Source organism: Canis lupus, chromosome 16, assembly GCF_003254725.2.
Source record: "Canis lupus dingo isolate Sandy chromosome 16, ASM325472v2, whole genome shotgun sequence".
NCBI lineage: Eukaryota > Metazoa > Chordata > Mammalia > Carnivora > Canidae > Canis > Canis lupus.
Genome location: NC_064258.1, coordinates 59414026 through 59439415, shown reverse-complemented (window position 1 = coordinate 59439415; position 25390 = coordinate 59414026). Strand labels below are relative to the sequence as shown.

General features: G+C 45.7%; 1 protein-coding gene across 1 annotated transcript in view; it reads right to left on the bottom strand.

Moving 5' to 3' along the window:
• CSMD1 (CUB and Sushi multiple domains 1) overlaps window positions 1-25390 on the bottom strand; it is a 1869137-nt gene that overhangs the window by 267860 nt on the left and 1575887 nt on the right. The window contains exons 24-26 of the mRNA XM_049095299.1: window positions 23364-23555; window positions 22773-22899; window positions 11190-11392 (exon numbers count right to left, since the gene is read on the bottom strand). Of these exons, the coding sequence (XP_048951256.1) occupies window positions 11190-11392; window positions 22773-22899; window positions 23364-23555 (522 nt within the window). The remainder of the gene's footprint in view (window positions 1-11189; window positions 11393-22772; window positions 22900-23363; window positions 23556-25390) is intronic.

Here is a 25390-nt window from a genome sequence, read left to right as displayed (position 1 = left end):
TAAAATACAATTAAATCTGTGTATTGACAAAGAACAGATCGGAGGAGAGGAAACCATTACCATCAAGTTTTTCATCAAATTTTTGCAAATTTGCCTATTATGCATTGATTTCAAAGGCATGGTTAATAATCTGAATACGTTATAGAACCCTCTGCTGGTGGCAGCACTGCGAAGAACTGGCATCTTATCATTAGCTTGATAAAGCGATATTTATTTCTTTAAACTCTTTTCCTGTTTTGAGGTCAAAACTCCAGTATCTGAATGCTTTCTTGCCAAGCACGAGTCAGGAGAATCTTCCTACCGTCAGTCTGGATCGAGTGGTGTGAAGCAGGAGGCCAAAGGGAGGGGAAAACCTAATTTGAGAGCTGCAGACTACACCATTGATCACGTAACGCTTCCCCTGAGTCTATTTCTAGAACTGAGAATACATAATGGCAATTCTTTATGTTTGGAGAAAACTGATAAGTCAAAGTGCTTTCATTTTCTGTACCGTTGGGTATTGTCTGCATCAAAACTGTGCCGTGGTAGGCACGGGATTATGTCCCAATTTAGCCTAATTACCATGGAAATTATTGCTAAGGAGCTTGAGTTACATGCTCACGTTCACATCACTAAGGATGTGGCCAAGCCCCTGGTCGCACGTCCTCGTGCACGGAAAACCCCGCCTCTGCGTCGCTTATTCTAAAAATCAGGCAAATGTCTGTGCGTGCGTGTGCGTTCACGTGGTATGTATGTGTGCCGCGTGTGTGCGTACATTTGAGACCATGCAGTTTGTCACGGTCCGAATCAGTCTTATTAAGCTTACGTCATACATATGTAATTTATATGTAAATACGTAATAAGGTTATAAAAGTAATTTACGGTGAGTATTACGATGGAGAAGTATAAAAATCATATAAAATGGGTTCTTATTTATTCTTCGGATTCAGAGAATCTCCTACAAGGGGTTGGTGTTTGCTGCAACTTGTAAAGGGAGGACAGCGGGGGCGGGGGGTGCAGTCTCAGCCGGGGGGGCCCGGTGAAGGTGTCAACACAAGAGGAAAGCCTGTGGCGAAGTGCAGGTGAGGACGCAGTGAGCGAGCACGGAGAGGGGGACGGAGGCTGGACGGAGGCTGGATGGCGACTGGATGGAGGTTGGATGGAGGCTGGATGGTGGTTGGACGGAGGCTGGACGGTGGTTGGACGGAGGCTGGACAGAGGCTGGATGGTGGCTGGACGGACGCTGGACGGTGGTTGGACGGAGGCTGGACGGAGGCTGGATGGCAACTAGATGGAGGCTGGACAGAGGCTGGATGGTGGCTGGATGGCAGCCCCAAGGTCATACGCCACAGCTCGGCTCATACTCCCACGGGAGCAAGAAACTAGAGCAGCTTCAAGCAGGTGCTCAGCTTGACCAGATCTGCTCTCTGCCCAGGCGACTCTTCTCAAATACAAGTTCAGCACAATCGCCTGCTCCGAATGGCCCCTTGGACCAGAATCTGGTGCCAGAGGAGACCTGGCTGCTGGGCGGCCTCTGTGATGAGGGCCCCATGCTGATCCCCCGAGACTGGCTGTGGTGATGGACCAGGGGTCTAGTGGGGGGAGAGACACAAGGCGAACCCCAAAAGTGGAAGACGGCAGTCCTAGGTGTGTACTATGAGATTTGAGTATCTACAGACTCAGGGTAAGGCGTAGGGAGAGCGAAGCATGAAAACAAGGAAAGAGAAAGGCCCGCACGCGGAGCACAGTCCCTGCAGCAGCTGCGAGGTTAGGAGGAGCCCTGCTCTGGGGAAGGGGCCACTCGTCTGGGGAACAGGAGGGAGGAGACACCCATCCCCACTGATCTGGATGTGGTTGGACGGAAGTGGAAGACCATCCTTGGTCTTGCTGAGGTGTGACTGGAGGTCACCTGCTAAGTGACAGAGGCTATGACAGCTTCGATGACTTGGGGAAAGTGGTGATGAGTGGAAAATGATAAGGCGAGTGGGGATAAGAGCTCACCACACAAGTAAATTGAGCCCTGGGGAGGGGGTGGCCAATGTTCACAGTGGACGACGCCGGTGGCTTCTGTGGCTCTTGTCAGGGGCCCTCCCAGCCGGCATGAGAATGAGGCAGGTGACACCCGGGGCAGGTGACAATGGCAGGAAGCCCATAAGAGAAGGGGGTGCAGCGTAGCGTAAGGGGCGCGGTTCTACGGAAGGCATTGCTGGGATAGAGAAGAGGAGTCGTGAGGTAAGAGGAAGGCCTAAGGTGGAGAAAGCAACAGCCTCCAGGCCCCAGTAAAGGCGAAGAAATGAGGTGAACGGGGCGGCGGGGGAGTGCGACGCAGGGGATGGGAAAGACCAGCGAGTGGAAGACAGACATGTTCGAACTTAACTTTTCAAGCGTTTTAGGGGAAGCATGGACAGTGCACATCTCGGGAGGGGTTCGGGGGGTGAAGTGGAGAAGACCAAAGGGTTGAAGACGGGGCTGGGAGTCCCAGGGCTGGAACGCTCATCCTTGGGAGGGGAAGGGCGCGGTTAGGATCCGCAGGCCCAGACAGACACAGGGCATCGCCGTTGAAGGGCATGCGTGGTTCCAGCGCTGCTGTAAGCGGACACTCTGTGGACGTTGGCTGTCTGATGCCTTTCCCCCGTCGCTCTCGGTGACTGCGGTGATCTCTGCCTTCGCCGCGCTGGGTCTTCAGTACCGGCACGGCAGCAGAGACGTACCAGGCAGGGGTCAGATATTTGTTGGTGAATAAATGCCACACATCCATGAGTGAATAAGTAAGTAGTTAAATTCCTTACCGCCACGTTACTGCAGTTGTGGTGTCACACACATCATGAGGCCAAGGGTAGCCCTCGCCCTGGGCAGAGCGCACGTAGACGGTTAAACTCCATGTTTATTGTCCCGGCGATTTGCATTTTCGGTGCTATTATTACTGACTCCACTTATTTTTGAATGACATGTTTTTAAAGACATTGTGATGATTCAGTCTATTAAATTTGGGAGCATTTCCCTTTCCTTAAAACAAGGTTGCACAAGTCCGCCTAATATAGCATGTGTTGAATCAGAGTTTGAGATCCGTGGACAATTTTATGTTGAAAAGTCTTAGGGAAGGGCTGGCATGCTGTGACTGCTGCCTGAGGCCTGATCAATGAGCTTCGGGCACGGGCTGGATTTATATTAGCAGAAAGGCAGTTATAGGTGGTATTCCAGCTGGTAGTTCTATAGAAAAACGTTGATATCCTCTTTTTTTTTATCAAGCATCAAAGAGACATCCTCAAGAAAATGGAACCATTGTGCACTGTGGGTGGGAATATAAATTGGTGCAGCCACTGTGGGGAACAGTAAGGAAGTTCCTCAAAAAAAATTAAAAAGTAGAGTCATGATATGACCCGGCAATCTCACTACAGACTATTAATCCAAAGAAAATTAAAACAGGATCCTGAATAAATATCTTCACCCCCATGTCCATCACAGCGTTGCTCACAGTAGCCAGGGTATGGAAACAGCCTGCGTGCCCAGCAATGGACGGATGGATAAAGAGGATGCAAGCCCATGGTATGCATCGATCTCTACATCTGTCTGTATCTATATGGATACAACGGGATATTATTCCGTCTCAAAAAAGAAGAAGATTCTGCCATTTGTGACAACATAGATGGCCTTGAGGGCATTGTGTTAAGTAAGATACGTTAGACAAAGACAAAAAATGCATATCTCATCCAAGGAATAGATTGTGATAATTCAGTCTATTAAATTTGGGAGCATTTCCCTTTCCTTAAAACTTCCCTTCCCTTTCCTTAAATTCTAAGGAATAGGTGAGATATGGACTCTAAGAAATACAAATCAACAGAATCAGAGAGTAGGAAGGCAGTTTCCACGGCTGGAGATTGCGGGAAACGGGGAGATGTTGATCATAGTGCGAACTACCATATCGCACGCCTGAAAGGTGCTCAGAGTAGGTGGCACGTGTTCTCACCACTGTATAGAAACGGTGATTATGTGATGTGATGCGGGTGTTACCGAGAGCGAAGACGTTGATCGCCTTGCAAAATATAAACATCATCAAATCGCCAGTTCTATACCCTAAACTTATACACGACTATATTATATTTCAATAAAACTGGAGGAAAAAAAAAGATATATTCTCACAAACAGGAAATGTGTCATTTACGTGTCCTGTTTCTCTCCTTCTAGGTGTCTCACACACGTAGGTGTCAGACAAAACTAATCATGGCTTAAATCTCAGCTTTCCACAAAATGCAGGATTTTAGAGCCTCGGCTAAAGTGGCATTTTACGCTCAATCGATTCAGGACCTATGCTTCGTGCCTCAGCCATGAGCTGGGTGCCGGCAATCGAAGCTCAATAAAGCCCTTTCGGCCGGAGCTGTTCCCAGGCCACGCGTGTGAGCGGCCAACGTAGGAACCGGTGGTCAGGGCCCCATCAGTCCCGGGGGAAAGTCCCAGGCGAGCAGAGGGATCAGTGGTTCTCACCACCTGCCCCCACAGAAGCCTGCCTCCTGAACCCAGCGTTTGCAGCTCGTCTGTCCCCTAAAACGCACCCACTCTGGTCGGCACCTGGCAGCTCCAATGGCCTGTCCCACCATAAACAACAAATGTTTTTTTTTTTTTCCTAAGCATAAAACTGTACCTATTAAATTATCTTTCGATAAAGCAAATTAGGAAGAGATGTTGTGTAGCCACTAAATTACAGCTGAGATTCACCAAGAAATCAATGTCACCAAATCTGAGATGCGAGGTCGCTGTAGAGCTGTTTTCCCTAAGAAGGAAGAGCCGAGAGTCGGGGCCACTGCAGGCTCAGCGGAAGTTGATTTAACCCCCGGAGTAAAAGGTCAGTTTTGTGTGCTGAACTCCATTTTCTTGCATTTTATGCATGATTAAATGGTAATTAAGTCTTAATGAAAAGTGTTGGGCTGATTACAATTAGCATAATTGCACTAGTCAGTGCGCGTTCGCATGTTTTACATGCTGTGCCGAGCTGGCAGGACAATGGGGCTTTAATGGGGTTTGGATATCTTGTGAGCATCGACAGCTCATTTCCTAGCGCAGAAAAGCTGGTCTTACGGTAAAGCGAAGTCAACACACACGTCGGGAAGCGTGGGCTACCTCCCCTACTCCGTCAGTAGCCATTAAACACACGCAGGCCTGCGGAGCGGAGAACGAGCAATTACTGTTTCCATACAGGATGGAACGTATGTGTAATTTCCGGCAAACAGCGGCTCCCGGTCCAAGATTATTTTAGAGCAGGGGAAAAAAAACAAATGATCGCGTTTTAATGAAATAACCAAATTCATCAAATGACAGATTAAACGCTGTTCATTTTTAAAAAATGGATATTGAGCTTTATAAAACAAAAATGCCCTGTGTGGTTTCCAAACGGTATCAAGATATTAAATAATCGGGGCTAAATGAATGTATAAATAATTATAAGACATAAATGGTCAACAGAGACACGTGACTCGTACTGAATCTGTATAATGTGTTCTTGACCAGTCAAAACACAGCCCATAAGGGCCACTAAACTGACGGTAGACATCATATACAGGTAACTTATCTCATCTGTCAACGTTGGATAAAAACACACCCAGAGGTGAAAGAATCTTGGTATTAAAATTGGCATTTAAATATTTACTACTAAAATCTTCTATTAGAGGTTCTGAATGAAGCTAGCGTTAATGCCAGAGGCATCATTTTCCGTAGACGGCCCGCGGTGCTCGCCATGCGATCAGAACCATCCTAGTATTTCCAAGCATATTCAATTAGCAAATACTTTTTAGCCACCAATTATATATCATGTTGCAGAAACACAAATACAGTCTGCCCTCCAAGAACTTAGCCTAAAAAAAAAAAAAAAAGAACTTAGCCTGGTAGCTGCAAATAGAGCGCTCACACGCCACGGGACAGGCGCTGTCACCGATGGACGGTTAAATGACAAATGGTTCTTCCCGCTGAAGGGACCTTAAAAGGTGACGTGGCAATACTGGGCCTTAGTAAGCAGCGGGGAGGGAAGGACGTGCATGTAGGTCTGTAAAATAAGCACACGCCGTACGTGTGGGGCAGATGGAGGGGTCGTGTCCCGCTGAAGGGCAAGTTACAACGGGCTTGACGGGAGGGGGCAGTGACTGTGGGTGACGTTGAAAATGGGGATTAGGGCGAGTTTGCATAGAAGACTTGAGAGCCTTTACTTCGGCAATAGGAAGAGTCTGAGATGGGAAGACAGTGGAGGGTTCTGATCAGGAGCGAATTGTCCCCTGAGGTGCCCCAAGACTGACTCATCCCGCTTCCCATGCTCAGGTGAGTCAGTACACGGGCAAGGGCAGGAGATAGGAAGCCGTTCCATAAGACACGATAACCCGGCCCCATCCCGGATGATGCCCACCAAGGTGTTAGAGGACAGGTTGAGGGAATTGGTGGGAATTGGGGTTTTGTCTATGGACCCTACTGAATTTGTTGTTGGATGATATGTGGGTGTGAGACAAAGGGGCTGGTAAAAAATGACATCAAAGGCTTTGCCCTGAGCAGCTAGCAGAATGGAGCCGACGTCTGCGGTGACGGGAAAGCCTTCGAGGACGCCGGGCTGGAGAACAGACGGGGTTAGAAGCATGGGTGAGTGTCCGTGCCGGCTTGCCCGCTCCCTATCTCCACATCGAAGCCCAGAGGGAGCTGGGTAGGCCGCGGACGCTCAGGGGAGAGGAGTTGGGAGGACGGCTCGCAACACCTGAGGGGTGAATGCTCGTGGAGGAGAAGCACGTGATGTCACCCTGGGAGAGGACAAGCAGCAGAGGAGGCTGCAGTAGAGAGGCCACTGCACGCGGGCGGGGGGCGACTCGGAAGGAAAGCGAAGCTTGAAGTAGTTGACGAAGCTGTTTCAGGGACAAAACAAAATCAAGTCGAAAATCAAGCAGCTCCAACTCAGTATGGGGTTACGTGCCTGAGGCCCAGCAGCAGCGATGTCCGATTCTTATGCTTCAAAGTCATTTAAAATCTGATGATCCGGGATCCCTGGGTGGCGCAGCGTTTTGGCGCCTGCCTTTGGCCCAGGGCGGGATCCTGGAGACCCGGGATCGAATCCCACGTCAGGCTCCTGGTGCATGGAGCCTGCCTCTCCCTCTGCCTGTGTCTCTGCCTCTCTCCCTTTCTCTCTCTGTCATAAATAAATAAAAAATAAAAAAAAATTAAAAAAAATCTGATGATCCAAATGTCTCCAGGAAAACCAGTGTCCAAATGAATGTTTCCCCTCCAATAATTCAGTGGTACTTATAATCCGTAATCCGCGTATCACAGGCGTACCATCAAGGTAAAACGGTTTACCAAGAAAACTAATTTAATACTATCGAATAAACGGCCCCCTTGCCTGGCAGCGGCGGTCCTACTTGAGGTACCCGTCACATGAGGGGGATATTCCTTTCAGTTCCATTGTTTTAGGTTTTATTTTGAAATCATAGTGCAGCGCTATCACTTCAAATTTTAACATTAACTTGGCTGATGAATGGTAAAACAATGCAACATACACAAGGTATCAATTTTTTTTCTTTTTCTTTCCTTTTTTTCCTTTTTTCTTTCTCTTCTATTTTTGTTTTTTTTTTAAATTTTTTAATTTTATTTATTTTTTCTTTTCTATCTCCAGATCGCAGACACAAATACATGGACTTCTCCTTTCTCCCACTCACAGACGAGGAGCAAGTCCTGTGGGTCTGGAGGGACAGGCTCTTCTGCAGATGGTGAGGGGGCTCGTCATCCCTTTGCTCTAGAAAGGCTGCAGCTTAAACCCGTTTTCTCGGGGGAGCCCCGCAGTGAGGAAGGGAAGGCCCTGCAGTGGCGGTAGGGGGGGGACACATTAGCCGTGGGCTGTGGTGGGGTAACCAGCTGTCCCAGCCCGCGCTGCCGACGGGGTCCTGGCCCACGGCAGCGTCGGGTTTATCATCCGACTGGAGGGCTTCCGGAGCCTTCTGCACTGAAGTTGGGCGAGACCCGGACAAGCTGACAAGGCAGTCACTCCAGATGTAGGAGTCAGCTTTCCATGCAGTTCTTGGAGACACGGGGGCTCATGCCCCAGGGTCCCGCTCCCACTGGTGTCAGGGTGGTGGGTTGTGCCGCGGGGTTCACGGGGCAGCCTGGATGCCCAGTCGGCGAGACGGCCCACGGCCCCCACGGGAGCCCATGTGAGATGGGGCCGCGTGGCTGTGGCACCCCCACCGAGCCGGTGACGACCGGGAGCAGAGAGGGCCCGGTCCCTCCCACTCACCACCCAGAATACGCTCCGGCTCCAAACCCGGCAGGGGCCCCGCAAGGTCGACTGACCCCGGGCTCCTCATCCACCCGAACGTGCTGAGGCTGAGCTGGATATGATGTCACGTGGATGAATGAGGTTTAGGATTCGACTTATCAACTGAGAGAGTGGGACACACTCTTGACTATTTCGTAGACTTGTCCGTGTTACTTCTAGAATCGTGTTATTTAGGGTCCAACACAAAATATACGGTGCACTCCCAATAGGATTATTTGAGGGCGTTTCTTCAGAAGGCCAATCCCAGGTGGAAGTGTGGTTCCTGGAAACTGGCTAAAAAACCCGGAAAAGACCATGGGTGGACATGGCTTGAGAAAAGCAGTGAGCTTTGACTGAGGGATACAGTCAACCCCAGGGTCACCAGCGGGGGAACCAGGGTGTTCTGGTCCCTGGGTCTCTCTGCCCGAGCCCCCCATTGGATGAATCCAAGCCAGACAGCAGACCTAGTCCACACACATTCCCTTCTAGGGTCAGAGAGTAGCTCGATAAATGGTAGAAGATATTCGAAAAAGGAATTTCCCCTTGGAAATTGGTGTCATATCCTCAATCCACAAACGAAGCAATAAGGACAGAGATAGAAGGTCAGTCACAATCTTTAGAGGTCAAGCGAGAAATCCACGTTTCCTAAGTCAGAGTCCAGGACAAATTTTTTCTAAATTTTGTCAAAAAAAGTCTTTATATCTTGTTGGTTTGCTTTTTTTATAGAGTTTTAAAGACAACCTTGCAGAAACCAACTCATAAAAGAGCCTCAGAGTCAACAGCATACTTCTCCCCTAACGTGGAATTTCCCAAAGCAAACCCGACGCACAGACTTATTCGCTGGAAATGGGGGAGGGAAAGTTCACATGAAAGGTCTTGTCAAACCATATGAAATTGCCAGTTGTCAAACATTTTTATGTATAAAAATGACAATTTCTCATGGTTCGAACCAAAACACTTGAAACACTGAATCCAAAAAAAAAAAAAAAAAAGCAAGTTTCATTTCTGTAGGAACTTTAATGGATGGATATGTTCATATTGATCACTTCCTAAAGACCAATTTATTAATTATATGAGGAGAATCAAAATGTCTATGATTTTTAAATAACTCTAATAAAGAGCCTCTTAAAAAAAATAAATAACCCAGACTGGGTAGATGTTTTTTTGAAGAGAGGGAAATCATGAAGGAACAGAGAAAAATAGTGGTTTCTGGGTTCTGCAAGAATTTTAAAAAGGGAAAAAAAAATTAAAAGGCCAGGGACAAAACTAAACATCCTATTACTCTACAATCCAGCAATCACACTGCCCGGTATTTACCCAAATGACCTGAAAACTTAGATCCGCACAAAGACCTGCACAAGAACATTCACAGCAGGTTTGTTCACAATCGCCAAACCTTGTAAGTAGCTAAGGAGCCCTTCCGTAGGTGAGCGCATACGTAAACCTGGGGTCCACCCAGAAAACAAAGTATTTCCCGTCACTAAAAAGGGGAGAAAAGACATGGAGGAAACTTGAATGCGTGTCACCGGGTAAAAGAGGCCAGTCTGGACAAGCTACACACTATGAGTTTGATCCCATGAGACTCCGGGAAAGCCGTGGGGACGGTCAGTGGATCTCTAGTGGCCAGGGGTTGAGGGCACAAGGGAGGGACCCGCCGTCGGAACACAGAGGATGTGCAGGCGGTGAAACGACCGTGGGGACGCCCGTCGTTAAACGCTCTCTAACCCCACAAATGTCAGCCTCCAGGGGGGCCCCAGCATGAACTAGGGGCTCTCGGTGACGGTGATCTCCCACCATCCATCACAGCAGGTGCACCGCCCGGTAGGGGTGCTGATGGGGGCTGGCGGGCACGTGGAAACCTCTGTGCCTTCCTTTCAATTTTGCTATGAACCTAAACCTGCTGTTAAAAAAAAAAACGCATTAAATGAAAAAGAGGCCAGAAAAGTATGGAATGAGTAGGAGAGAGAAGCAAACGCAACCTCACAGCGTTGCCCGCGTTTTTGTTTTGCCAAATCAGGACGGTAAATCACACGTCTACCATCTACTCAGCACCGTTTCTAAAGATAAGAGCAAAAGTCTTGCAATAAAGGAATTTCCTCCCAAGCCAGGTTAGCTGGAACAAACTCACCTTTTTTTTTTTTTTTTTTTTTTAACTGGAGACCAGCAAGTAAAATTAGCCCATGTTTGTAAATTCCTGCGCTGGAAGCACAGTGAAACCAGAGAGAAAACATTGTGCGGACAATAATCTCATTTTTATTAGTGACCTTTGAAAGCATTAAACTGGGCTAAGCCCATTTTCTTACGTAAATCCTAAACATGGCCCACCAGCGACCTGCCAAGAGGTAGTTGAGTCGGAATGTGCTGGTGTGCAAATTCCACTTGTTCTACGAGCGCGGCTGACCCCGTGCAGCACCGGGTTGTGCGACAGCCCCGCGAGCCGCCCTCTGAAGGGCCTGCACGGGCACCTTCCCCAAGGTGTCTGCACTCCCTCCTTCTCAGGGAGCCGCTCATGGGCCGGGTGGCCCGGGCGGAGATGCTCCCCGGGGGGAGGAGGTCGGGTGTGCAAACACAGGGTCCCATGGGCCATCCCGCGAGGGGCACTGCGCTATGGGAACCTCCCGGAGTGGCCCCGAAGGGGGACAGCACAGGGCCCTTCCTCCGGGTGGTTGGGGCTGACACTCATCACGGCCATTGGGCAGCCCCGCTGCAGAGATGTCCCGCACACTGGGGGCCCCGGGGACCCTGGTGCAGGTGTGCAGGGCACCAGGTAGAGGACCACCTGCCGCCTTGGCCCCTCCCTCCGGTGCGGTGCGTCCTAGGCCCCGGCCCACTTCTCCTGAGCCCCCACTTGGGAAGCCTGCCTCAGGCTGCATGGGCAGGACCTGGGACACTGCCAGGGCCACCCTCCGGCCAGGGACACGCGGCCGCCACCTACTTGAGAACTGGATGGAGAAGCCCGACTTGCTGATGAAGAAGTCGCTGTCGAACTGCAGGGTGAGTGAGCTGAAGGTGCTGTGGATGTCCTCGGGCAGCAGGGAGCCGCTCCACTCCTTGAGCAGGATGTCGCTGTCCACTGGGCCGTCCCAGACCTTCAGGATGTCGTGGGCCGTCTCCGTGTCGAACACGATGAAGTGCAGGCTGCGGAGAGAGCACAGTCGTGGCTTACTGCGAGTGGCCCCCTCCGCCCTCGCCTGCGGGTCGCCTGCCGGGGCCTGGCCCCGCCGGGGGGGGGCGGGGGGGGAGCATGATGCAAGCGCCCCTGACCTCGGGCCCACCACGGAGCTGAGCACCAAACTCTTCCTTTCCAGCGTGTCAGCTCGTTTCTAAGGCTCAAAGCTTTCCCGGGCTCCCACACCGGAGGTGAGTTTGACACCGCTTTGCTCTAAGCTAACCAAAGTGGTGTCGCTGTGGATCTGCGATGCCCACTGGGTGGGAGCGAGCGTGCCGCGGGCCGGAGAAACAGGCTCCCAGGTGATGCCCCGGCACCAGGACACGCTCTCGGCCCGGGACCATCTGGCCCTGCGTTGTGTTTGTTTCTCTAAATTTTATTTTCTGAAAATGCGTTGAGTACCAACACACAGACGCAGGTGTGTGACACAAACTCCTGCCCCGAGAAGGTCTTAGTATGCCTCGGCCAGGGTTATGGACCTTTCCAGGCTGTCCTTTAGCGGCAGAGGCAGGGCTGCAGGCAGGCCCAGGGCTCGGCTACCCACCCCCCGCCCCTCCGAACCAGGGTCTCCCGCCTGCCTTGGCCGCTGCTTTCCCCTCCGCCACCTATTGCACAAAATTGTCAGGGGGATAAACATCGTAATAAATGACGTAAGGAAAACAGCACAGGAATCCCAATAATATCTTTTGGGGATATTACGTATCCAAAGAGAGCCCGATCTCACCGTGCAGGGGGTGTGACCCGGGCCGCATAGTTCTAGGACATTTCCTGCGAAATGTTTCCAGGAGAGAGCAAAGCACAGCATGGGGCAGGTGCTCTGCGGCCTCCGCCACCCATGTAACACGCTGCCCTGCCGGCTTCAGCCTTTCTTTAAAAATAAAATCTTAGGGACGCCCGGGGGGCTCAGCGGTTGAGCGTCTGCATTTGGCTCAGGTGGCGACCCCGGCCTTCCAGTCCTGCATCGGGGTCCCCGCGGGGAGCCTGCTTCTCCCTCTGCCGGTGTCTCTCTCTGTGTGTTGCGCATGAATAAATAAATAAAATCTTTAAACACTAAACTAAACTAAAATCTCACACATGGAGCCGTACTGCTCTGCTTTCCCCTTACTTGTCAGCTCTTCCTCTCACTCCCCGTTCCAAAATGTTCCCATTTACACGCCCCCATCTCGCATTTCCATAATTGTCACCGTCGTTGCGTGCATATATGTATATATATCCCCAGGCAATATATAGTCCTAATTTGTATAGTTAACACTAATTGCATAAGAGATGTCATTTTGGCGTGTATGTGCTCCTACCACTTTCAAGTTGCTTTTTTACATTCGGCGTAATTTCACATTACTTGCAAGCCCTCTATCCCGAAAAATGTAGATTTTGTTATTTCACTTTAAAAGCGTAAGTAAACGTGTTTTTGTTTTTGTTTTTGTTTTTTTAGTCCTTGTCCTGTTCTGCATTTTCTTTTTTGTGGGTTTTGTAGGGGGCGGGTATTTTTCTTGAAGTATAATGGGCACACAGTGGCAGGTGAGTCTCGGGGGCACAACACGGTGACTCAAGGAGTCACTGCGTCCTGCGGAGCCCCCCTGGGGGTGCACTGGGCTGTTTCAGGCTCCGCCCAGGGCCGGCAGGCACCTAGTGTCACGATGGTGCGCACAAAGCTTTGTGGTCTCACATCGGCCGCAGTCCTGGGGTGAGCAGCGCCAGGCGCTGCAGGGTGGGAAAGGCCTGCGGGACGGGGAAGACGGGAGGGCGCAGGTCGGCTCTCGAGGTCGAGGGACAGCTGCTCCCACGACCCGGGAGTTTCCAGGACAAGTCGGGGTGGGACACAGAACTGGGTGCCACCCCGCAGGGCGCGAGGCCTCGTCACAGTCCGTGGGCTCCCAACCACCTGCAGGGTGCCCCACGTTTGTGACATGCCCTCTCTTCTGTCATTGCTATTATGGTATTTTCTACTATAACATATTACATCATTATTCTTTTTGCTGAAAGGTTTCAGTACAGCCCTTTTCATTTTAAGAAAAATCTGCTGCTGCATAATGTGGCAGGAGGGTTTCCCTTTTACCTTGCTATGTAGTTGATCATTAAAAAAGTATTAAATTCGATTAAATTATTTTTTCCTACACCTATTTATAAGATCACAGAGTTACTATTTAATAGATGGACTACAAAGTTCAGCTCTTAATTTTTATTATTGTACTTTTTTATTTTTTATTTTTAAAATTTATTGTACTTGACTTGCCGTCTGACATAGTCATCTTAGCCTCATTAAATAAATAAGACTGTTGTCTTCTTTTTTTTTTTCTTTTGACTGGAAGATTTTTCTAATACATTGATGTAATGTATCTATTATTTTCTTAAGTTTTCTAAAATCTCATCTCTACCATGTGGGTGTATTTTAATTTCCATTCCTAATATTAATTATCTGGGCCTCCTATATGTTATCTTAGTAAATCACTGCAGTTATTGGCCTACTCGATGATACCTTTTCAAAAAACAGTGTGGGTTTGTTAATCCTCTATTATAAAATAAGTAATTGAGATAGAAAAACATTAAGTTGGTTAGACAAATAGATCAATGGGATGGAATAAAGTTCAGAAACGGATATATCTATAGATCTATCTATCTATAATAAAAATCACATTGTAACATACCATGAAGAAAGACTGACTTTTCAACAAATGGCCAATTGAATTTCACTAATGACAACAGCAACAACAACAAAATACCTGAATGTTCTTCATACATACACAAAACTCAACTCCAGATGAAATAGAGACATAAATGTAGGGTAAAATAAATCTGCAAGAAAACCTAAGATAAGATTTTTATAACTTTTGAGAGGCAGAATTTCTTAATCTGGACCCCAAAATACAAACAACTCCAAAAAACATTTGACATAACACAATTCAAACACAGGTAAGAAGCCCACTATCTATGAAACAAAAATGAGTAAAAATAAATTTTACTCATTGAAGTTAAGGACCTGTGTTTAACAAAGACATCATGATACCAAAAGACTGACCATAGAGTATAAGGTAAGTGTTAAACATATAATTAGCAAATATTTGCATTCGGGGTATATAAAAACTATATACACATCAACAAGTGATAAATAGGCATTCTGGTACAGAAAACAAAAGGGCCTAAAGATTTCAACTGGCAATTCACAAAAAAATGATTTTCGAAAGGCAAATAAACATACAAAAAAGTGGTGTCTTTACTCAGAGACATGCAAATTAAAACAACTACGTATCCATTAGAATGGCTAAAATGAAAAAGACAGTCAATGCCAAGTGTAGTTGGAAGGTGGAAACCCTCAAAGTCTTACCTACATGGTGATGGGAGTAAGGATAGGTACGGCCACTTTAGAAGATCCTTTGATAGAATCTGCTGTAGCTGAGTCTAGGACTCACCACTACTCAGACATTCTAACCCTGGGTATGCATCCAAGAGAAAAACATGCATGCGTTCACCAAATAATACATGAAAGCATATTCAACATGGCAACCCAAACCAGAAAAGGAATGCACATGTCCCTCAACATCCAGAATAAATAAATAAATTGTGGTGTATTCATGCAATGCAATAATCTAGCTCTATCAGTGGGAATGAAGGTTGAAGAAATGATGATGTAACACTGCATAATTCCATTTTATATAATGTTCAGATTAGGCAAGACTGATCTGAAGGTTATAATTATTATCCTTTTTTTATTTTTTTTTATAATTATTATCCTTGAGAATGAATGATTCAAATGAAGCCGAAAGGACACATGCTGTGTCTTGATGATGCTCTATTTCTTTCTCTGGTTGCCGGTTACATGGGTGTTGTTTTGTGAACAAGCCATACACCGATACTTTGTGCAGCTTCAGGTATGTCTGTTATATGCCAATGAGAGGCTTTCACAGACAACCAACCCCTGCTCCTTGGTGCCATGAAATTTGCCAATTTGGAAAATGTCTCATGATTCCAACAAAAAATATGATATAACAAAAATTAAGTACAAATAAAGTAAGAGCCATTTAGAATTAAAGAAATACTGAAAGTCGATATGGCAGACAGCATATCACTAGGGAGGGAACATTTAAAAATCAAATAAAATATAATGTCATCCTTAAAGAACTCCTGTTCATTTCAGACAAAGGCGTGTGAGAAAACAAAACCCAAATCCACTGCAAGGCACAGCATCTCAAGCTCCAAACAGGTATGAATAAGGCTGTAGGTCAGCATAGAAGGGCACGTGTCCAATTCTGCCTCAAGATGTCTAGGACAGGTCTTGTCAGGCAGAGAGAAATAAAGAAAGGAATTCAAGTAAAAGAAGAGAGACAGAAATGAGTAAACAAGTAAGTACATAAATATGACAAAAATGTTAAAAAATAAAAGCTAAAATAAATATAACAGATAAAATGTTAGAGAGACTTTTTTTTTTTTTACTACAAAACTGACAAAGATTAAAAGACTTTTTTGGGTTTTGGTGAAAACATGAAGAATCTTCCTTTTCATACATTGTTGGAGGTGGTATCTACTCTTTTTAGAAGCAATTTTGTAATGGCTATAAAAATTTAAATGTGAATATACAACATGGCTGGTAACAGGGAAAAAATTGAAAACAACTCGATCACCCCAACAAGGTATGGTTTAAACAAATGATGGTGCATTCAGGCAATGGAATATTATGCAGTAACTAGAGGGAATGAGGTAGGATTACTAATAAGAACCTAAAACATTGACTATCTTTATTAAACTGAAAAAGTGTTCAGAATAACATATGGCATGATACTGTTTTTGTAAAAATAATTCAATAAAAAGATAAATGAATAAATAAAATTGTATATGTTCAGGCTCTCATAGAGAAATTATGGAAATATATACCAGATTTTCAGCTGTACTTATCTTTTGCATCTAGGAAGACAGTAAACTACTTTGCAGGCTTTTCATTTTTCTCTAGCACTATTCTAATATTTTTAAAATAAGGGAAGAAATAGATACTTTGAATAGCATGCCAATGGGCTTCAATTTATCCTGCACATAATAAGCAGACAGAATAAACATTTTTTGAAGTGGGCAAGTGAGACGATCTGTTTTGTTTTATAGAAAGATATATAGTAAGACCTGGAAGAAATGTTTCCACCATTTCACCCAGCAAAAATTCTGTGGTTGTTTTTTCCAATGTATTAATTACAAATAAAAGCAAAGGTTTACTTGCAATACCATTTGGTATACAATTATGTATAATATCAAAAATGAAGAAAAACACAAATAACTAACAAGAGACAATATTCAACTACACACACACTATAAAATATGCATATGTACATGCAAGACATGTCAGCATGTTAACAATCACATCTGAAAGAGGGATAACGGGAGTCTTTTTAAAATAACTTTCAAAATGTCTTTATATGCCTTTATTCTTCAGCCCTTAAATTAATATTTTTAATAAACAAAATAAAAGCGCATTCCCTGAGTGAGAACAGGGGAGTGGAAAAAGCCTTGCAGGGTGGTCCGTTGACAGATCTCATGTGTTCCTAGTCTGGAAGAGGGAGAGTTGGAGCAGTGGTGGGTGAGCAAGAGCTATCTGGGAGCTTCAGTCATGGGATTAATGAGACAGGAAGATAGCAGGAGTGTGGGCTTGGGAGAAGCTTGTGATATGAAGAGTTTTGCCTTCAATCCTTTGATACATGGCTACGACGTTAACACAGATAATATGTTCAGAAGGAACATAGCTGTAGGGCAGAAATACTGAGTTCAGAGATGATAATAGGTTATTTTTAGATGGGATAGTAAGAATGGAAGTTTTGTTGAGGAGTTGACAGTTTAACTGGGTCCTAAGAGATGGGAAGAGTCTGGAGATGAGGCAACAAGGAATAATTGGGGAGAGCAGAGGTCAAGAGACAGGGCCGGTAGAGCCGGCTGGGATTAGGGACCAGTATGTATGTGAGTAGTTAGAGATAAACGTGTAAAGGCACAGTCAGCCAGATGAAAGGGGGTATTACAGCTCTGGTTAAGGAGCTTATGCTTGCTGACTGGCGATGGGAGTGTTTGAGAGATTGGGGAGGGTAAAGCATGGATTTGGAAAGGTCAGCTGGGACAGGATTAAAATAAGGAAGGTAATGAGCACGTTAAGTACGGAACTGGAAGCAGCAGATAACAAGAACAGAAGATAAACAAATGGAGCGCTGACAAGGCTCTGGCTCATAGGAAGCTAATTTGGTCTCAGTGCTTACGAGGAAGAAATTTAATGCAATTACCAGAGGAATGCTGTGAGACAAATGCTAACAGCCTTCCTTTTGGGGGGTTGGGGGCAACACTGGAGACTGAGGAGGAGAAATAATGAAGAACAGAAGGTAATCCTGGAAACTGGAATCCCCAGAGACTTGGAGGCAGGTGCGCGTTGCAGACACAGGGAGAACAAAAGCAGAAACTGGAGCAGGGGGTGATACTTGTAGTAGTGGAGCTTAGGTGCCTCGAGGGCAGTCTGTGGGGTGCTCCGTGTGTCTGAAACATGGCTAATGCCAACTTCTCCCATAACTCTGTCTCCCTTCCACCTGAATTTCACCTCCCCTGTTACTGCTCTTTTTATTTCCATACTTCCATTTTTTTTTTGGCCAATGCCCTTTCTCATGCTGTAAAATGCCCAGTGGGTTTATTGCAGGAGACAAGGCGGCAACACAACATGCTTTGCTGTCTGTGCATGAACTGAAGAGCAGATGCTCCGTGCTCAACTATCCAGGGACTGTGAGAGAAGGCGCGGTCAGCCGGGGGTGGTGACGTGCCTCCGTCATTTGTGTAGTGATATGGGAAGAGCTGAAAGAGAATTCTGTCCGTGATGTGGTTCTTCCCAGTCTACAGATTTCTACTGGAATTTCAACTGTGTTGTTGGAGGGTGGGTGTTAATTAGACAGTCATAACTGAAATCACACGTGTCGGGATCCCACAATGTGAGGAGCACTTGCAGAGCTCTGGTCTCACCCACCGTCTCCTAAGTGGCTGGGGAGGTACACTAAACCCGGAGGCCATCCCCATGGCCCCACACTAAGGACTGAAGCCAGCCCAAGACATAGCAGACTTGATAGTGCTGCTGGTCTCTTCCCTCTTGTGGACTGAAATTCTCTCGGCTAGTAAGTTCTTCACATTATTTACAAAAGACGGGCATGACTTGTGTTCTTGCTAGGAAAGGAGACACCTTGGGTGGTCTGTTTCTGGCCCCCTCCTATGTCACCCAAAGGCTTCCGACTTAGGCTACCAGGATATTTGCTAAGGCTCATCACTGAGATTGGACAGAAGTGTCTAATGAATGGTGGTGACTCGCCTGCCATTTTCATCTTTTTTTTTAATTTTTATTTATTTATGATAGTCACACAGAGAGAGAGAGGCAGAGACACAGGCAGAGGGAGAAGCAGGCTCCATGCATCGGGAGCCCGACGTGGGATTCAATCCCGGGTCTCCAGGATCCCACCCTGGGCCAAAGGCAGGTGTCAAACTGCCGCGCCACCCAGGGATCCCTCATCTTTAAAAAAAAAAAAAAAAAAAGACTTAATTTATTTATTTGAGATAGAGTGAGAGAGAGAGAGAGAGCAGGGAGCAGGCCCAGAGGGAGAAGCAGAGTCCTCACTGGGCAGGGAGCTTGAGAGAGGGCTCGATCCCAAGACTCCAGAATCATAACCTGAGGTGAAGGCAGATGCCCAACAGACTGACCCACCCAGGCACCCTCACTATTTTCCTCTTGACTCTATTTCTTAGGAGGATCTTGAAGTCTGGTGAAAAATGAATTAAAATATCCCTAGAGTTTCAAGCCACGTCTCACTATACTCTTTCCACCAGCCGGTGTGTCCAGGAAACATTTCCCGGACACATCAGGGTGGGACGAGGACCACCAGCTCACATTTCACTTTCTGTAAAAGTCGACATAGGGACAGTTTGGACAATCTTGGTAAATGTTTGATGTGCTTCTGATGTTTCTCATAATCCATGAGCTTTTCTAAAATAATTCCCCTCAACCATACCTCAAAATGCAATTTCCTGTGAACGATTAGGAACAGACATACTTTCAAAGTGAGTTTTCCAGACAATTACACTTGCAGAAAAGCAATTAAAACCAGGGAACAATGTACGCATGCGATGATGTAAAATGTGGCCTCTAATGCTGCTTGCCGAAGATGTTTATAGCGCTCTTACCTTTATTATATAAGTTATAGCTGTGCTCAGCAATGAAATACACGGAGTCTCTTGGAGAAATGTTTACATAGAATGCTAAATGTGGCTAAATTTACTACAATGTCTTGTGATTAGACTTTTAATTAAATTCGGCTCAGGTAACTGCTTTATAGAATATATGTTAAAATTACAAACCTCTTGCAGACCCAAGTGCCATATAACAGTAACTATTTAGGGTCTTCTATTACCTTGAACAAAAAGTTATAGCAATATGCAATCAGAAATTGCTCTGGGCTTCAGTGAAAAATAGGCCCAGGAATAATTGGCTCTGAAGTGTGTTGAAACCATCCCTTTTATAATTTCTGGGGGCCTGTGGCTTATTCATTTTTTGAGAGGGAAAACCATGTACATTAAAGAAATCATAGTCTGAAAGTGTAATAATGAATTCCGTTTATATAAACTCATGTTTATATAACTGATGCATTCTTCATTATCAAGTAAACAGTGTAGTTAATGTTGGATAAGTTACCAGCAGGAAAACGAAGACTTGGTAACTCACCAACAAATATCAAAGCTAAGACCAGGCCCTATTTTTCTGAGTTTTAGCACCATTCTAAGCCTAAAATTGTACATCCTGTACTTTTTAGTATGTTTTTTCCCCAAAGTACCACACTAACCATTATATATATTTTCTTAATGAAATCACTCGAAACCTTTTTAGATACAGTTGAAGAAATTAATTATAAATATTGATATTTCTTTTTAATTTCCTTATCAGGAAGGGCTTTATGGCTTAAATCAGAAAGAACTATATATAAATTGATAAGCTCCCACGTGTGAAAAATATGGAAGAGACATTAGACATTCCCAGAACAAAAAACTGGCGTCTTTTCCCCCCTAGAATCCTAATAGTTAAATATCAAACTCAGCACATGATATAAAAGGTGTACATTTTTTATTACTTCAAATCATTCTTTATTACTTTCTTTTCTCTTTTCTTATTAAAATGTTAATGAAGTATTAGATTCACCTGCTCATTTTAATTCTCAGGAAACAAATTGCAAAGGAACTTATAAAAAAAAATGCCAAAAGTTGGAATCCTCCTAAAATAGATCCTGTTTATATAAAGCTATTTCATCAGTCTTAAAGAATCCCTACAATTTTTCAAAATAAAAACTAGTGTAACAGTTTTTCTGATACTCAGACCAAGCTCTCAGGAATTCAAGGTTAAGAACTAATATTTAGTTTTATTTAGTTCAATGGAAAAATGACTGCATTGATTTCCATAAAGAATACAGATTCTTAAATTGTTACTCCTCAAATACACCTTATTTTTGTCTCAAAAGATCAATAACTATCTACTTAATCATTTATCTTAATTAAGGACCCAAAACTATTTATTTTTTAAAAGATGTTATTTATTTATTTTTGAGAGGGAGAGAGAGTGGTGGGGGGGAGGGGGAGAGAGATAAGCAGACTCCATCCTGAGCATCGAGCCAACCCAGTGCTCCATCTCACAACCCTGAGATCACGACCTGAGCTGACATCAAGAGTAAGATGCTTAACCGACTGAGCTACCCAGATGCCTCAAGGACTCACATTTATTTTTAACATAGTTATTATAAAATAAGCTGTCGCGTTATATACAGGATTAAAGTTCCTCCTCTTAAGTAATGTGGTCTGAAAATGGTAATAGTTTGTGCCATGTTCGTTTGGTAAGATGCTCATGTCATGACTTCAAAGAGAGCAGGTAGGGGTTCAGGGGACAGATATCAAAAGAAGGGAACAGAGTGTCATGGGATAGAACATGCATCTCCCCTTGGCCTTCATTCCATTACTGTCATCAAGTTATGAAGCCACAGTATGGTGGCCCCACGTCTGTTTAAAATACACCACTAGGTTTGCCCGGCTTCCTTTTGTGAATAAGGACAAAAAAATCAGTGGTTTGTGGATGCGTCTATCCATTCACTTGCCCCAGAAAGAGGTTTTCTGGGTTTCACCTCCTGCTGAATTCAACTTCATGTATTTGAAGAGGGGGCTGCACTGGCCATTTAGTCTCTCGTGGGCAAAATGGCGCACAGGTGCAGAGAACAGAACAGAGAGCTGGGGGTAGGGCTTTGGGGAGTAGGGAAGAGTTTCTAAACATTATCTCTGTACATAGATTTCAGAACAACTGCAATGAAAGGGATGAACTAATGAAAGTAGGGAAACTTTTATGAGGCTCTGCAAAGGACGGTAGGCTCTCTTCTTGTCCGTCAAGAACTATAATCAAGAAACAACTTATTCTGAAATTACTTTTTGATTTATGTGCCATGGTTTTTGACAACAGCCTCCTGACTGGAACATGGAAAAGTTACTTTAAAAGGATTGCTTTTTGCTGGTTTACTTATTGGCATAAAAATTTACCATAATAACTGAGAACCATCAGTTGAAACAGAGTACTTCCTTTTGAAATGTTAACACAGTTTTCTGGGATTTTTTTTTTTAATAAGATTTTCTTTCTTGTGTGTAACTTTAGACTGAAATGCTTTCTGGGCCTACCTCAAACTTACTTTGGTATGTGATAAACAGCCACGTACTCTCCTCATCCCTGTAGCACGCCCTGTTGCAGTATGACTCTGCTTTTCTCTCCAGTGAGGGGTGGAGTATATTCCCTGGAATCTTATCTCATGGATGTGTTTTGTTTTGGCAAATGGCACATTAGCAAATGAATGCAATCCCATATCTGAAAAGTGTGTTGTCTCTTGTTGTCAAAAACCTTCCAACCATAATTATTTTCCTGAAGGAACAGTAATGTGATGTGAAGAGGCCCCAGCCTTCCTCAGTGTCCAGCTGAGTCTGCATATCCAAGTGATGCCATCCTGGGCCATCACCCTGTCAAGCTTGCCCCGGGGCAGAGCTGCCCAGGCAACACACAGTCGTGGGCAGATAAACACTTGTTTTACACAACTAGATTTGGGGGCCTGTTTGTTACGCAGCAAAAGCTAACATACATTTATTTTTCTCTTTTTTACAGATGGCTTACCTCAAGTTCTCAAAGGCACTCCAAAGTAAGCCTATGAGCTAACAAAAAATTTATGTGCCCCTTTATGTGTTTTTCTTTGACTCAGAAACGATAAATGTGCTATTATCCCCACTGCAGAAATTGAAGATGCTCCTCTATTCTAAAATCCCCTGAAACCAACATAAAACAGGTACCTGATGGTCTTTCCCGGGTCTGCGTCTATGATCCAGGTGCAGTGGAGGTTGTTGTCGTAGGGAGCAGGGTAGCCGGGAGACAGGATGCGCCCTGACGTGGCTGCGTGGATCTCACCGCCACACTCGGCTGCAAGAGACACCGACACTTGAGGGGATTCACTCCGGGACCCACAGGGGTTGGTTTAGCTATTTTAAAAACAAAACCCCAAACCATCACATCCACACTGTATACCTAGCCCCAGAGAGAAAAATGTACAGTCGTCTGTCTCCATCATTTCTTTCCTCTCCTTGTTCCCTGGCATTAGCCTGATGGGAAGACATTACCCAGGACGTAATTCAGGTCGAGAATATAAAGCGATGAAACACTCACGTTATGATTCTCATAGTAACTCTGTGCTTACGGTCTCTGTAAAACAGCACCGGGAGATCTTTCTTATGCAAAACCCACGCCACAGAAACACGGTGTCTTGGGCGAACGCGGGGAGTGAGCGCTGAGCACAGCAGAGGCCCCGGCCTCTCCCCAGCACCTGCGGCTGGGCCCTGAGCTTTGCTTCTGTGGGGGGACGGAGGGAGGGGGTCTGCCCAACTCACCCACGCAGGAAGGCAGCGGTTTGTCCCACACCCTGCGGTCGCCGCTGAGGCAAGTGAGCGTGTCGCTGCCATGCATGGCGTAGCCCGGGTTGCAGCTGTACAGAACCACAGTGTCAGTAAAGTGGCCTTCGTCTCGGATCCTATAGCCATAGTTGGGGGTGCCTGGATCCTCGCACTTCACCAGGTCGAAACCTGTGAGAAAGGAGGGGAAAGACTGAGCGGAAGGCACGGTAGCAGGTGCACAAACAGCCAATAAAGACAAAGCAGGGCAAGTCATCGCGTGCCCCGGGCGACGTGGACAGAAAAAGAAGATTGTGAATTTAGAAAGGAAAAGGCAGATGTGGGTCTCCGTTCGATTTCATTTATTTGGTGACTGTTTACTGTTACACGAGGTTTGATCATTTTACTTGTTCTCATCTATGTCTACAGGAGAATCTATGTCTACAGTCCTCTCTATGTCTCCTTACTAGGAGAATCTTCTTTCCGAAGACTTCCAAATGCCACCTACTAGTCCGCATTGCCTTGCAGGCATGCTGGAATTATGTGGGACTCTCATACTATAGTCTCAGTTTTCCCTGGAGACAACCCCAGCCCAAAGTCACTGGGTGCACATTTTCTTGGGGCAAAAAAATCTCTCTCCTATCATGCCAGTGTGTGGAAACAGCCTCCTCCTCTCCCTGCACACCCTTTTCCTCTCCAACCAAGCCAAGCCCATGAAGTGCCAGGACACCAGAAAGCAGCAGCAGCCAGAGGAGGAAGCCTAAGCTGCGTCTCAAAGCAAGGGCCCCGGAGGGAAGCGTTTATAGCAAGTCTTCCTTTACTCAAACTGCTTCAAGACAAGAGGGAGCAGCACACCTAAATATCCACACATTTCTTCATTTAAAAACATCACTTCTTTATATCAAAGGAAAAAATAAAAGACCCTCCCAACCCTTTCCAAAAAAGCCTCAAAGCCTTCTGTCACTGAGCTGCAAGCCCTTCCTGCCTTCACATCCCTTCCCTGTGAGGCCCGAGCCTGCCCCTGGGACACTCTCCACAGTCCTACTGCCATCACTCACTCTCGCCCATGGTCAAGAGCCACCCACGCTCACACCGACCTCCTCCGAAGCTCCAAGATCTTAAGCTTCAGGGGGAACCTGGAAGTTGTTCCTACTCACAGAAGACGGGCTTGTGACTTTCCACCTGCCACACGCCTGTGGCACACGTGATGGGGGCAACAGGCAGCTAACGCCACGCACGGTGCGATCCCCAGAAGCAAATCACTATAATGGCTTCCCCCAACTTAGCTCTCCAACTCAAAGGGATAGATGACTGAAATGAAGATTTAACTTCTGCAGAACTTAGAGCTCTATGTGGGCTTCATGTGGGGCAGTGTTTTTTTTAAGATTTTATTTATTTATTCATGAAATACCAGAGAGAGAGAGAGAGGCAGAGACCCAGGCAGAGGCTCCATGCAGGGAGTCCGATGTGGGACTCGACCCCCGGGTCTCCAGGATCACGCCCTGGGCTGAAGGTGGGGCTAAACCACTGAGACCCCAGGGCTGCCCATGAGGCAGTGTTTTAAGGGCATCTGTGGAGACAGTCTTATACTAAGGCTTCTCTCCTCATTTCCCGATGCAAATTTTGATCATTCTCAAGAGTAGAGCTGGAAACTTCATGCACCACATGGTGTGTTGACATTTACCTCCACCTAACTTTGATTTCTTCCTTTCCAAAGAAAGAAATAGAAGGAAAGAAAGAAGGAAAGAAAAAGAAAGAAGAAAGAAGAAAGAAAGAAAGAAAGAAAGAAAGAAAGAAAGAAAGAAAGAAAGAAAGAAAGAAAGAAAGAAAGAAAGAAGAAAAGAAAGAAAGAAGAAAAAAAGAAAGACAAGAAAAGAAAGAAAAGAAAAAAAAGAAAGAAAAGAAAGAAGAGAAAGAAAAGAAAGAAAAGAAAGAAAAGAAAAGAAAAGAAAGAAAGAAAAAAGAAAGAAGAAAGAAAGAAAAAAAAGAAAGAAAAGAAAAGAAAAGAAAGAAAGAAAAGAAAAGAA